General features: G+C 31.6%; 1 protein-coding gene across 3 annotated transcripts in view; it reads right to left on the reverse strand.

Annotated features, from left to right (window-relative positions):
• DPP10 (dipeptidyl peptidase like 10) overlaps positions 1-15,665 on the reverse strand; it is a 1,290,245-nt gene that overhangs the window by 75,737 nt on the left and 1,198,843 nt on the right. For all 3 annotated transcript variants that reach the window (XM_012535464.2, XM_004276493.4, XM_049712621.1), the window contains exons 11-13: positions 15,132-15,255; positions 10,273-10,311; positions 4,911-5,018 (exon numbers count right to left, since the gene is read on the reverse strand). In XM_012535464.2, coding sequence (XP_012390918.2) covers positions 4,911-5,018; positions 10,273-10,311; positions 15,132-15,255 — 271 coding nt within the window. The remainder of the gene's footprint in view (positions 1-4,910; positions 5,019-10,272; positions 10,312-15,131; positions 15,256-15,665) is intronic.

The raw sequence follows: 15,665 nt of genomic DNA on the forward strand, positions 1-15,665 counted from the left end.
ACAAAGCAGGAAAGAATAATCATTTTACTTCACAGAAATAATTCTTTCTTTCTGTGCCACCATGATCTCCATTATATTCACTTAGTAGAAGAGAAACACTGATTATGAATGTGAAACCATTGTGGAATTTTGACAAGGGCAACATGGCAATATACGTTAAATTGAACTCATATTTCACTTTTAATTTTATAAGGGCAGCAATAAAACTAGTAATTTCATTCATTTTCAAAAGAGCTGAAAATCTAGGAAATAAAGTGTTTTTATTTGGGACATTAGACCTCAGGCACCTCTCCCTGGATTGGCAGAGATTTTATCTTACTCAGCAAGTTCAATATGAATTTTATGTATCTGTTTATAAGTTGGAAACATATTGGTATCAGTAAAAGTTTAATGATGCATGTGCTTTTCACCTGATTATACACTGTTCATTCAAATTTCTTACAGTAAATTCTATTTAACTTTTACAGCTTCTAAATAATGGAAATATTGCAGTGCTAAAAAATAGCATGCTTTAATTTACTGTCTATTCATCATATGAGGTGAACTAATTGTTTTCAGACAATGTCCTAATCAGATACAGCAGTGAAATGTAATGAAAAAATTGTACTGGGTTGATTGGGTGACAGAATTGTGGATTGGGGGCATGCTATTTTCTACAGTATTTGTAATGAATAATGGCATTTAAAATTGTTCCAAGTGAAATCATCAGCTCTCATAAGCAACACTTTGTATTGCTGGATAGAAAAAGTGAATGAATTCACCAATATATATAAATTTTAATTTAACACAGTTTTGGAAGATAACAGGGCAATGGCTTATGCTTATAAATCTGAACCACTTAACATGACTGACACTCTGCTTATCCTATATTAGAGGGGAAAAAGGCGCCCATGTATTTGACAAAAACCTTTCTCTTGACTGCAACTTACATTGTAAGATATAGGATATTATGGTTCCAAATATGGGAATTCAGGAGTTAGAAGTCTACATAAAGAATTCTATGGGGGAAAAGGGGAGAGGGAAATATCTGAAGTGATCTGAAGTGGTCTGCTGTAAAAAAAGGTTTGCATCATTGTTTGATTCAGAAACTACGTAAACTGATATCAGTACTGCATACTTCACACTCTACTCAGAAGGAAATTTATTTTAGCTATAAAGATTTTTGGAAGAGCCAGTTTTTATTATTATCTTTAATGGAATATATAAAAGTAGATAAACCGTACTCATAAATTTTGCTTTCACATATTCATATAGAAAGTATCTGGAAATATATATATATATATAAAAATATATATGGGTTTAGAAATATTTTACTTTTGATTCAGGAATTCCAGTTCTGTTAACCACAACTAAAGAAATAATTCATAATAAAAATAATCTTTATGTATAGTGACATCTATAGTTGCAGTAAATTGCCACTAAATTAAACATTGAACAACAATGGTTAACTATGTACATCCAGTCAACTAAATATTAATATTCAAAAGAATTGCATTTCAAAATTGTTTAGCACTATGGGAAAATTATGCTTTAAAATTTAAATTCAAATAGGATAAAATACTGTACTTAATATAAAATTATAATCATGTTTAAAAGTAGACTGGAGGAACACACAATTTTTTCCTATATTTTATTTCTTGGAATTATTTTAACAAGCATAAGTCTTGTAAATGAGGGGAAAAAACCACTAAAATATTTGTAAGGCCAACCATCAATCTATATAATGAAAATATCCTGAAACACTAATTTTGTAGCCTGGTCTCTAATTAATGTTTTTTGTTTACCTACTGATTGTGTAAGAGAGAAAAATGTTTGCAAAAATTTACTAATTTCATTTAGTAAGATACTTCAAACAGATGAATATATTTGCAGTCAATGGGGAAGCTCTCTAATATAGCTAAGCATCAAGTACTGCAAAGGTGGTCTTCCTGACGGCTGCCAAGCTTTCTGTTCCTGTCATTTCTCACTCCCTGGGCACATCAATTTAGGTGGAGTCCTCTGGTGTATCAAGGGAAGGAAGAGGGGGTAAAAAGTCATCACTGGTGCTATGCACTACTGTTTAGACGGTAAATTAGTACACCATTTTTGGAGGGCCAGTTTCACATTCCATATCAAAACCTAAACAAATACATATATGTACACATATGCTTTGCCTAGGTAACTTTTGACATCTAGAAATATATATTTGTGGTAAGAACATTTATCTCTGGATCATTTTTGGTATCAAAACTAGAAATAAATATGATGATGAAAATTAATTCATTTAAATACAGTATAATATATTTACTAGACAGGATGTTGAATAGCTGTTAAAATCACATTTACAAATAATATTAAATATTAAGAATGCAATTAAATGATGTGAGAAAATGCTCAGAAATTACTCTTTAAATGTTACAAATCAATATATATGCTTTGATTGCACACTTTAAGAAAAAGTGATAGATTTTTAATGTAAAAAGAAATTGGAAATATATACAACAATTGATTTTCAGTGTGCAAGTCTGGGGTGATGAGATTATGTTTGATTTTATATACTCTTTTTTCTTTTTCTTACTTTTTGGCTACGACCACCAGGGAAGTCCCTGATTTTATATAATCTTTTGTTTAGTTTACTCAGTTTAGAATTTTACAAATTTTTATAGTGTATATATATATATATATATATATATATATATATATATATATATATATCAATACGGTAATCATAAAAAAATCATAAAAGAGCTTTTTTGTTAGCTATTTAAAAATTGAGGCAAAGAGGTTCAAAATTGTGTGTATGTATAAATTTAAGAATAAATTGTGTTTACCTAAGCACTGACCTCTGATTCATTAACAAAGTAAGTTAATTTTAGCCACATTGCCAAAATATCTGTAAATAATCATGCAGTCATGTTTATTTATCAGTGAGGCAAACCACAAATTCTCTGAACTGTAGCCAGAATAGATCAAAACATTTTCTACTTCAATGGAAGCTTTGCTATAATCTCCATATGGAAGAGGAACAAAGTAAACACATCTGCTCTATGAAGTTGTTCTTCTGAACATTTCAGAAATAATGAATTAGACTGCATTTCAGACTGGTTTGATTGGGAGACAGAAGGTATTTCTTCCCAAGGCTTGTAAAGAAACTTTTGTTATGTGCATAAATATCTCAATTTCTACATGCCAACATCTTCATCTCCTACCTCTGCTCTGCCAACCCCACACTTTTTAAAAGACAACATTTCTGTTCTTATTTTGTTGAATAGATAATCTCAGAATTATACATATATATATATAGAGAGAGAGATGTATTATACATCTTTCTCTACCTTTCACTATATCTTATAAATAGTCACAATTTGTATGTAATTTTGTCTACCTGGGTTTTTATACAGCTTCTTGAATATAAATACTGATATTTAAAAATGTAATAAGATGTCACCACAGTCAATTGTGAGATTTGGAAAGTTTTATTTATTCTTTTGGTGGAAATATTTCCCCAGTATTTATGATAACAAAGTTTATAATTAGCTAGCAAAAGTTAATCAGGTAAAGCAATTTGCTGATGAAGCTTCCTCCAGTTCACATAAAAACCAAAATATGTTCCCTTAATATCACCTGTCTGATATAATCATTTAATAGTTGAGTACAGAATCACCAAAAATTTTTATTCATATATAAATGCTTTCATTTATTTAAAACATAAATGAGATCACATTATATATTAGTCTATAACTTATTTTTCCAATTTAATAATATACTATGAAAATTAATCTACATTGCTATTGTGGAGATTATGTATAGTCAAATTATTTATTTCAGCTTTGATTAAAATTAAAGTTAAAATCATGACAATTACTTTAATAGTACAGATCTTGGACAAGGGTTGCCTCTTAAGCTACTGACACAGATTTTAAAAATTCAAGGTACTGAGCTGCCCAATGTAAATACATATATGGATAATGGTAAAAATTGGAGAATATGCACAAGACTTGAAGCTTCTAAGAACATAAAAGTAGTCAGGTTGCTTAGGGATCTTTTACCACATTCATATTTATTCTATACTTAGTAAGCATGAAATTGATTCTTGGCTAGTTTGTTTATAACACTCTCAAGAAAGATTCCAATTTATCCACAATGTTTTATCTTTATAAATTAACATTTACCTGTGAGACTAGACTGTTTATTTGATTTTGAAGGAAACTTTATTTCTCATGAATATTTTTATTGTCAATTAGATTCTAATTGACTCATTAACCTTGCCATATTTAAATTACTTATTGTGAATTCACTGATTCTTTTTATAATTAGATAAAACTGTATAAAACTGGTTAACATTCATTTGAAATGTAGAGGAAAAATAACCTTTTATCCTTTTTTATCAAAAGGTCCATAAAAACATAACGTAGATTTTATCTTTGACAACACATAAGAAATCTATTTTATCCTGGTTTTTAAAATCTGCCCTGCATTTCCTTGTGTGGGTATACTACAACTTACTAACCATTCAATTTTTGATGGACATTTAGACTGCTTCAGGTATTTAAAACTTTTATAACACACTGAAAATATTACTTGTACCAAATAGATGATATATATTTGTTGAATGAAAAATCGTCTCTCGATTTTCCTCAGGTCTTGGAAAGTAGGGGTTGGGCACTTTCCATTTATTAAATTCTATATCCCAAGGCCCTCAACTCATAGCACACATGTGTAGCTCACTAAATTTTATTGAGTGCTGAAAATGTTTTGTGTACAGCTTGAATTTATGGCTAAGGGTGGGGATCCTCTTCCTAAAACATCCCTGAGTTGGATATATGGCTGGACTTCACAGGTATTAACTGTAGGTGCAGAATACCACACGAAAAAGACTTTCATGAACATGATGGAATGAAACCAAACTACAGAAAGAAGCCAGCACTTACCTGGACGAGGAACATAGCTATGTGGTTATATTCTCCACGGCCCCCTTGCTTAACAGGAACTGTCATAAAGAATTTGCTGCCATCTCTAGAAAACACGGGCTCCTCATTCTAAAATATAGAAGCGCATGCAACAATCTCAAAAGGGCATTTGAAAATTGTACTTCCAACTATTGCTAATACATGCATGGAATAGACCAATAATTGATTTAAGTTTAGTTTGGCAAATTGTCGAATTCTTCAGAAAATAAAAGTATGACAGTATGTTTTAAAGTGAACGCAATGATGCATTGGGCATATGTGTGTGTTTGAGTGATGAGATGGATGGGAAAGTTTCTTGCCTACTGGATAGAAATGATTTACAATTAGACTGAAGACACTTTTTAAATTGGTTCAGAAAAGAACTTTCATATCTTCACATATGATATGATTGTGTTTAGAAATTTATCTTTCAAAAATAAAGAAAATGTTAACATCTGCACCAGTTTATCAAAATCATTTTTTTAATTTAGAAAATTTTCTAACATATAATATTTAATACATTTTTATGAAATCTTTTAGTCAACAACTCAAGTTATTGAAGATACATTTCTGATGATGTACACATGAATTTACTGTAAATACAAAAATGAAAAGGCTGCAAAATTGGAAGGAATCCATTGAAAATAATTTAATTCAAATTTCCCATCCTCACTGCTCACCCCTTCACAAACACACAAACACAGATGCCCATTTGATGATTTTTTAATTAAACTCTAGTAGCATGTTAAATCAATACAATTGTTTTTTAAAATTAAATGATGGATGATATACATATAGATTGCTTTCTTTTGCTTCAGGGGAAACATTAAGAAAATCGATCTATGTAACAAAACATCGAGTTCTTTCTTTTAGATTAGTGAGAGTGATTATACATATGGTATAGAGAAAGGCTTTGGTATGGTTTCCTCAGTAGGTCTTCAGAATGACTCACAACTATTTTTAGATGATCTGACCCTCCACTCTCTTCCTGCTCTCCTCTTCCTTCCTTCTCCTGCTTCCTGCATTTTCCTGCTCCAGTGCCTTTGCACTTTTTTTTTACCCTTTGTCTGGCTCTTTCTCATATCTCTCTCTTTTCCTTCCTCCCTCCTTCCCTCCCTCCCTCCTTCCTTCCTTTCTTTTTCTGTGGAACTTATTTCTTTTTAAAAAAAATTTTATTGGAGTATAGTTGATTTACAATGTTGTGTTACATTCTGCTGTACAGCAAACTGAATCAGTTATACATATACATATATCCACTTTTTTAGATTCTTTTCCCATATAAGCCATTACAGAGTATTGAGTGGAGTTCCCTGTGCTATAAACTAGATCCTTACTAGTTATTTATTTATATATAGTAATGTGTATATGTCAATTCTAATCTCCCAGTTTATCCCTCTCCCTTTCCCCCTGGAAACCATAAGTTCGTTTTCTACATCTGTGACTCTATTTCTGTTTTGTAAATAAGTTCGTTTGTATACTTTCTTTAGATTCCACGTATAAGCGATATTATGTGATATTTGTCTTTTTCTGACTTCACTCAGTACGACGATCTCTAGGTCCATCCATGTTGCTGCAAAAGGATCTTTCTTGATCTCACCTCTTTCTTATGTCTGTTATCAGTGAGGTCTTTCCTGATTACCCCATATAAAGTGTGATCAGGAAAGCCAGGTCATCCAACTGTATCTGAATCCCTCATCCCACTTTTGCCTACTGTCTACTTTTTTCCGTACCACCTAATACCATACATATTTTATGTATGCATACATTTGTTTGTACATGAATGGATATGTGTATATGTGCATATAGGTAGGTAGGTAGATAGAGAGATAGGAGGTATTCCTCTAGAATGTAAGCTCCATTCTTCACTGCTTTGTCTCCAGCACCCAGGACAGTGACTGTCACATAAATTGTACTTAATAATCATTTATTGACTGAATATGTAAATTAATAACTATTTTAATAATCTCGAGTCTGATTCTAGCTTTATTAGTAATGACATCCCATGATAGAAACATAAAAATATTATTTTCCTGGTCTACTTCATGGACACTCATGAAAATATAAGATGATATGTGTAATAAATTTAAAACTCTGAGGTAATACAATTCAAGGATGGGAAAATTGCATTACAAGGCATATAATAAATACTGACAAGACACTTGACTGAGTGAATCACATTGTTCAACTATGTTCCATCTCTTGCCCCTGTGGAATATTTCTCTCTTTGCCTTTGCACATGGGGTTTCTTCTGTCTGGCCTAACCTTTCAGTCGTCCTTTTTGTGCTAAATCTTACTCATTTTTTACTTAAACTCAGAACAGAAACCATTTCCAAATTTCCTTAGTTAGAGAGTCTCTTCTAGTTAGGAAATCTCTCCTCAGAGATTCTGAATAGTACTCTGTATTCATCTCTATCATGGCTTTCTGTACACTCTATTATATAGTTGACTTCCTTCACTAGGCAAGTAATAATTAAACTAAGTTTGTAATTTTGTCTTTTTTAGCTCTATTGCCTAGGACACAGTAGGTGACCTTCTTATAATTGAACAGATGAATGCATGTGTACAATGGGCAAAAATATTTGTTACATACATCACTTTATCCACTACATTTACTCCAAACTATTGGCTTCTCCCTTATTCAACATTTTCCTCCTGTGCTTTGCTCCAAGAATAAATTAGGTATGGGGATATCTGAGCAATGTGCTTTTTATGTTAGTCCCTGTTCCTCCAATTCTGGTACCTTAGAAATAGTTCATTTTAAAGAGTAGATGGGAATTATAATCTCCAATACATTGCTAGGTTTAAAAACTTTCACCATTGAAATGTAACTAGTTATAAACATACAGCTCTATGCAGAGCCTTTCCTGCAATCAAATAAAGAAGTAGAGCCAGTCTAACTGTCTACATTTATGACCTTAAACAAGGCAGTATTTATGGCACAAAGGATAATGAGCTGAGGATAACAAAGTCCACCTCTTGGCCAAATGTTTTTTACACTGGTTATTCCAACTATAAGTCTCTTGAAAGCTAGGGCAAACATGCCCACTTCTCTCTGCTCTTCTCACTATCCAGAAAACAAGCATATGAGTATTACATTAAATTTCTAATTTTCTTGGAAACTTGCTTCATCTCATTATAGATTCTCATCCTTTAAATTTCATTGAATTCTAAGTATTTCCTGAAATTCCCTTAAAGCTTTTGGAGAAAAAGTTAACCATGACAAACTACTCCCTGCATTTTTTTATTGAATAATTGATAACTGGTTTCTTTATTTTAAAAAGTTTCTATTAAATATTCATAAATTTGGGACTTAAAATGTAGGTAACATAATCCTAAAAGAGCATGCATTGTGTTGTTGTATGTTAGACTATTATGAATGTCACTAGCAATCAAAATGGTAGCAAAATAGGTTTAATAACGCAGGCAGTTTAGAATAAATCCATATCCATTATGTTATTGTTTTCAATGATTTTTATTTTAAGTATCTAATTTAATTTTGTAAGAGTCCATTATTGGCTAAAAAAACAAGATTTTTTTCCCCCAATTTCATTTTGTACCTTGACTAAGATTAAATAGTTCATATTGTTACCTATGGATAGATGATAGATGGATGATAGATAGATAGATAGATAGACATGCCTATACTTCGAACAAGCAAAGGTTTAGCCTATTCACAATCCTTCTTACTCTTTTTCTTTATTTGTTCAACAAGTATATATGGATCTCTTCTTATAACCAGACTCCATATTAAGCATTTGTATTAGTGGGTAACAAAAAATGAATAACCTTCCTGCTCTTGTGAATGTAGTAAAAAAAGTCACAGAACTAACTGTATGAGTGTTTCATAAAGATTACACTTGACTTTAACTTTTATTGGGGAATGTGATTTGTTTAGTGTGGTTGAGGAGGTGACTTCTTATGCAGGTGATTTAGGCTGAGGTTTGACAAATGAGCAGCCTTCACATAAGAAAGTAGTTGAGAGAACTCTGTTCAGAAGAAAGAGTTCACATAAAGGTCCTGGGTATATGAGGAGGGCTAATGGAAAAAATGGGAGAAAAGATGGTATGACACAGAGCTGGAAAGGCTTTCAACTTAATCCTTTGTAGACCCTTTAAGGATGTTGGTCTTTATCTGTAGAACAAAGGGGTTTTAGTTGTGAGAGAATATGAGTGTTGTGGGTAGTGACAATCAAATACATATTTTGAAAAGATCACTCAGCCAGTCTGCAGTGTAGAGAACAGATTGTCAGGTTCCTAAGGGGAACTCTCAACGCTAAGGGGTTGAGAGTTCACCAGTTAAGGAGGAAATGCAGTGCCTGTAGTTTAATCCTGTATGGTGTTTGTGAATTGGAGAAAAGTAAATTGACTTGAGATCTTTGAGAGTAAAATCAAAATAACTTGGTGATGAATAATAACATATGCAGATAAGGATAAGACAATGTTTAAAAATCCCCACTAGGTTTATGATTTTGATAGCTGGATGGATAAATACGTCCTTGACTCCTATGATAAGAAGACAGACTGACTGGAAGACAGAGAAGTTTAGTTTGAACCTGTGGAGTGTGCAGTTACTTTCACAGATTCAGGAGAAGATGCCAAGCATGAATTTGGATATTTCAGAACTCAGAAGTGAGTTGCCTGGGGCTATACACTTGGTGGTGGTAATTGAAACCACAGATGTATATGACACCCAGGGAGAGAATATAAAATAAAAGAGCACTGTAAAGAACAAAACAAATCAAAACCAAACAAAATACTTCCCTTTGCAAAAAGTAGTGATGAAATTAGTAGTAAAATGGGTTCAGCTATATTTGAATAATCTATTTGTGCTTCCTTCTGAAATGTCCAGTATGAAAGCATGTTGTGGAGATGTTTGTTTATTCTTCTGTGATCATCTGGATTCCAGCTTCATTTATATCACAAGCTAGCATTATGAGCTAGGATATATCTAAGGAAAGAAATGTTCACCTGAATAATCTCCACATAACCAAGTTAATTTTCTGGGTGATTTGAGCAATGCTGATGGTTTGTAGTTTTAATGGGTCACATCTTTTTCTCCTTCTTCTACACAAACATTTACTTATATGAATGGTCCTGAAAATGGATCCTGGTAGTTATTCTACAATTTATATCCTATAAAATACAGAAGTCATCTTTCTACAAATGATGTCATAGAGCCCAAGTTATAAATATTTTAATGAAAAAGACTCATTTATTGAAACATAACAGAGCCTTAAATTCATACTACTGAAATAACTTTTGAGAAAAAGTTATACATAACAAATGAGTGAACAGGATGGGCGTGATGGACAAAATGTGACATAAAGAGACCACCTATACCATACCTGTTTAGATAGCCATGTATCTGATGTCATCTCATATTTCTGAAACAAAACAATTAACTCCATGAAGCATCTAAAGACCAAAGTGAGCACGCATCAATTTAACCTTTTTTACACTGTTATCCTATAAGCACATTTTTCCTTCCTGCAGCTGGTGAAATACCACGGGAGATCACATTGTCATTATTGACCTAAACTGAATGAGTAAGTAGAGAATTGGGATGAAATGATATTCTAATTATAGGCTTTTCTTTGGTGAACTCCTTCAGAATTCTCAGTTGTACTTAACCAGAGACAGAAGATCATTTTCCAGCTCTGTTTGATTACTTCATTCAGACTGTTTTGAACCACTGGACACTGTCTCTTTTTACCTCTAGGCATCATCAGGAAACAAATATTAAGTCCTTCCAAAAAACTGGGCAAACAGCCAGGAATAAAATTTAAAAGTGGACATTTTGTCAACATTCGATCCACTCTTACCATAGTCATTTTTCCCCCTTAGGGAAAACAACTAAACATTTGAAATGGCAAAATTTTATGTGTGTTTAAAATAATCTTGCATAGGATCAGAACCAAAATTATATTTCAAAAAGCAAAATTAGACAAATTTCATCTCAAGTTGAATATGTGTAGATAAAATAAATTTTAGTAATGCTGTTTATATGTAGTAACTTATGAAATATCTTGTGGTTCTCTGGAAAAAATGACTCTATAATAAAAGTATTAAAATGAAGAAAACTAAATCGTAATATGTTAGAGATTTTACCTCTATGCAAAAGTACTCATTTCAAATTGTAAATAATGATTATTATTTATTTATAGGTTTTGGTTTTTTTTACCAATTTCCTCTTTTAAAGCCATATTATTATTACATTATAATTAACCATTGTCCATTTTCAGGGCTTTTTTCTTCCAATAGATTTTCTCTATATACAGACATCAGAAAAACATCTAACTAAATCATTCCTTGATTTTCTAGTCACACTTCAGCAATAATCATCCTTGATATCTGTAAAACACAGACACACAAGAAAATATATCAGTGCCACTGCTCATTAGTGTCACTAAGTTTTGTTAGACTCCACGAGGGTCCAAAACTTCACATGCAATTATCTGTCTTATTATTTCTATTATTGTAGAAAGTAAAAATTTTAAACTCCATAAATGGAATAGAAATAGAATATCAATAAGGTATCAATTCAAGAATACGATAGGGTTCCTGTATCTTTTCTATTGAAGCACTTTACCTATATAGATTTTCCCTATATAGAGATGGCAGGCTTTCTCTAACTAGAATACGTATACGCATGAACAATTTTTAAATGACTTTGTGATCGTCTCAGTAAGAAACCATCCAGAACAGTTTAACAAATAAATGATGAAATCCTGGTCAATCTATAAGCCAGCCAGATGAAAAAGGATAATTGAAATAAAATTTCTAATATATGCAAGCTAAATGTAAAGAGTGTCAGCGAAACCCAATAAGTAAATGGCTGATGCATCAACTTTGTTTTCATATCTATGCTCATCATTCCAATCACAGATAATTTTTTTCCTCTTTATTGCTATCTTCTACAGACCATTTAAAAATTATGTTTAAAAATACTGAAGTGTAATTTGCATATAGTGAAATGTACAGATCGTAAGTTTATGTGATGAGTTTTGATAAATGTATTTACATCCCATCAAGATATATGACCTTTACACTTCCAAACACATTTCCTCATGCCCCTTCACAGTTTCCAATAAGGCAACTACTCTTCCAAATTTTTTCCATAGATTAGTTTTGCCTGTTTTAGAAATTCAGATAATGGGAATCATGTATTATGTACTCTTTCGTGTAGTGCTTCTTTCACACCACGTTTTTGAGATTCATTCATATTGTTCAGTGTATCAGTCTTCTGTTTCCTTTTAAATTGCAGAGTGGAATGTCATTGTATTGATATGCCTCATTTTGTTTATTCATTTCTTGTTAATGGACAGTTGGATAGTTTCCAGTTTTTAGCTATTGTGAATAAAGCTTCTCTAAAAAAGACGTGTTTTAAACAAATCCTTTGGTGGAAACAGGTTTTTATTTCTCATGCAAATATCTAGGAATGGAGCTCCTGAGATATATATGCACACACATATATATTTATATATGTGTGTTTAACTTTCTTTGAGACTACAAAATCATTCTTTTAAAGTAAAGTCACACTTCTACCCACAAAGAATGAGATTTGCAATTCTCCACATCCTCATCAGCAGTTAAAACTGTCACCTTTTTTGTTGTTGTTTTAAGTTTATTCATTTTAATGGTATGTAGTGTTACCTCATTATGATTGAATCTATATTTTCCTAATGTGTAACAATTCTGAGTACTTTTTCATGAGTTTGTTACTTCTTTACAAGTTTCTGTTCACACATTTTGACTTTTTCATTGGGTTGTCTTTTATTATTGAAACGTATATATTTCTTCGTCAGATGCACATTTTGAAAAATATTTTCTCCCAGTCTGTGGTTAGCTGTTTGATTTCCTAATAGGGTCTTTGATGAGAAGTTTCTAATTTTGATGATGTCTGATTTATTTTTTTCTTTTATGATAAATGACTACTTTGTCTCTTCAATATAGTGAAGTTATATTCCATCTTTTCATCTAGAAGATTGACAGTACTAGCTTTTAGATTTAAGGCTGTAGTATGTCTCAGACTAATTTTAGAATATAGTATAAGAAATGTCAACCATCATTGTATTTTCCATCCGGTTATTAATTGTTCCAGTGCCATTTCCCCCTATTGAATTGCTTTGGCACCCATGCTGAAAGTCAATTGATCATATAAATATAGATCTATTTCTGGAAACACTATTCAGTTCAACTGATCGATTTGTGTGTTCTTTTGCCTCCATTACAATCTCTAAGTTTCTGGTTATTCCTGAAATCATGTAGTACAACTCTTCCAATTATTATCTTTTTTTTTTTTAGGGTATTGATTTACCTGGTCAGGCCTTTTGTAGTTCCATATGCATTTAAAAACTATCTTGTCTGTTTCTACCAAAAAAAAAAAAAGTCTGCTGAGAGTTTAATTCATATTGTATTGAAACTATAGTACAATTTGAGTAGAATTGACATCTACAACATGAAGCCTTTCAATTCAGGAATGTGGCTTAACTTCTTCTTTAGGTCTTCTTTAATGCCTTTCAGCAATGTTTTAGTTTTCAGTATTAAGATTTTGCCACTCTTTGTTAAATTTATTCCTATGTACCTAATATTTTAAAGATTTTAATAGTATTTTTATTTTCCATCATAATATTACCAATCTTGGAAATATATTTTGTTACTTCTTAAATCTTTATTTTGAAACAAGTGCAAACTTACAGAGAAGGTAAAAGACCAGTTCAAGAAACATCTGCATATCCTTTAGACATATTCCTCATGTATTTATATTGTGCTCCATTTGCTTTATTATTATATATCCGGTATCTATATCCTTTGTAAGTCTGCTTCTTATTTTGGGGGAGGTGGGTGAGTTATATTTTCTATGTCTATATATAGTATGTTTTAATTGTGTGACTGATATTGTGAATGCTACATTTTTGAGAATGAATTTTTAATTATTTTAAAGAGTAAACTTTGTTCTGGCAGGCAGCTAGTTTACAGGCAGATGAACTGAATTCTTTCAAGGTTTGATTTAAAGATTTATTAGAAGGAGTATAGAATAGTTCTATTCCTAATACATTTTCTTTCTGGGCTCTGAGTTGAATGCTTAGGGTTTTCAGTGAGAGATCTCTATTTTTGCTGTTCATTACTCCAAAGTCTCCAAGTATTGTGCAACTTGCAGATTCTCTATTTGCTTCCCTCTCTGAGGCAGGCCCTTTACTTGCACAGCGAAGCACTGAGATAAAGACTTAAGAGACCTTTACATATATTGCTGAAGTTCTTTTATATATAGCTCCTATCCTGTGGTACTTGTCCTGAAAAATTCAGCCACCACAATAGCCTCAAACTCTGATTCTCCCTGCCTTTTTGGATCAGTGATACACTTGTGCTTTTCTTGGATGTTATCTCCTTGCACTGTGGCCTCAAATGTGTCACCAGTAGGAAGCCATAGCTTCATTTGACCATTTATATTTTAACTGCCTTATTGTCCAATGTCTGAATATAGTTAATATATTTTGTAAAGTGTTACAGTTGATTACTATGGAGATGCAAGGCTGATAACATTTACTCCATCTTGTCCAGAAGCTTAAGTTTGAAAATTCTGTTGTTAAATAATTGAGAACCCTTTACCAAGTACCAAATATGTAATATAACAATTTAAACTTATTAAAGTATTCCCTTTACTAATAACCTTAAAATTACACATATAGATTCTACTGCAGAGTTTATAAAACATGATTATAGAAATTGAAATACAACCTACTTTCAAAACATAGTTGCTGAAGAATCATTTTTTTTTTTTTACTATTTTTAGATAATTTAAAGACAGAGACACTTATTTTAGAAGACTAATCTGAACTACAGAAAAAACGATGAATTTTTGGAATTGTTTAAAGATGACAGGAAAGAAATATCACATATTCTCAAGTTAATCACTGTCAAAAAGTAGAGAGAAAGCCTACATTTGAGAATGAAACTAACATGGCTTGGACTACCCTTTATACTATATAAGAATTCATTGTTTTAAAGCTTAATTTGTTCTCTTCTCTTTATCATCTATATTTCTTACTTCAATGTATGGAAGATTTATGAATTAAAGTATACACTCCTAATAGCTTTGGAAGTTAAATATTGAAGTCTTTGCACAAAGAATTGTTTAATTTTCCTTTGAAAGGTAGCATAAACTATTATATTTTAAGCATAAAGGAAAGTAAATTATACTCACTCTACTACAAGCACCAGTAGTGGTCTCACAGACTGTGAGGATGGAGATGTTCTGAGGTCGATTTAACCATCTGACCACCGTCTTGGTATTGCTTACCCATTTAACCATAGTGATATAGTATTCTCTAGTTCGGAAATAAAATTAAAATTTACATTTAGAGCCAGAGAACGTGTACAGCACCAATAATATACACTTGTTATTTTACATGCAGAATAAATGAAACACTATAAGGATGTCACATCATGTTATTCTCCACTTATATATATACAAATCTGCTTCTTCAAATATTGACATATATAAATACAAATATATGTGTGTGCATATGTATGTAAACACATGCACATATACATATATACATAAATATACAGAAGATTTGAGAATAAATTTGAAAGTGAATGATTTCACAGAAGGAAAATTTTTGGAAAAAATAAAAATAATCAAGATACTAGACATTCATAAATAATTTTCTATCGATCAGTACAGTGCTAACGTGCAAAATAAGAAAAAATTTTCTAAGTTATATTCTATTTTACT

The sequence above is a fragment of the Orcinus orca genome, chromosome 7, assembly GCF_937001465.1.
Source record: "Orcinus orca chromosome 7, mOrcOrc1.1, whole genome shotgun sequence".
Lineage (NCBI taxonomy): Eukaryota > Metazoa > Chordata > Mammalia > Artiodactyla > Delphinidae > Orcinus > Orcinus orca.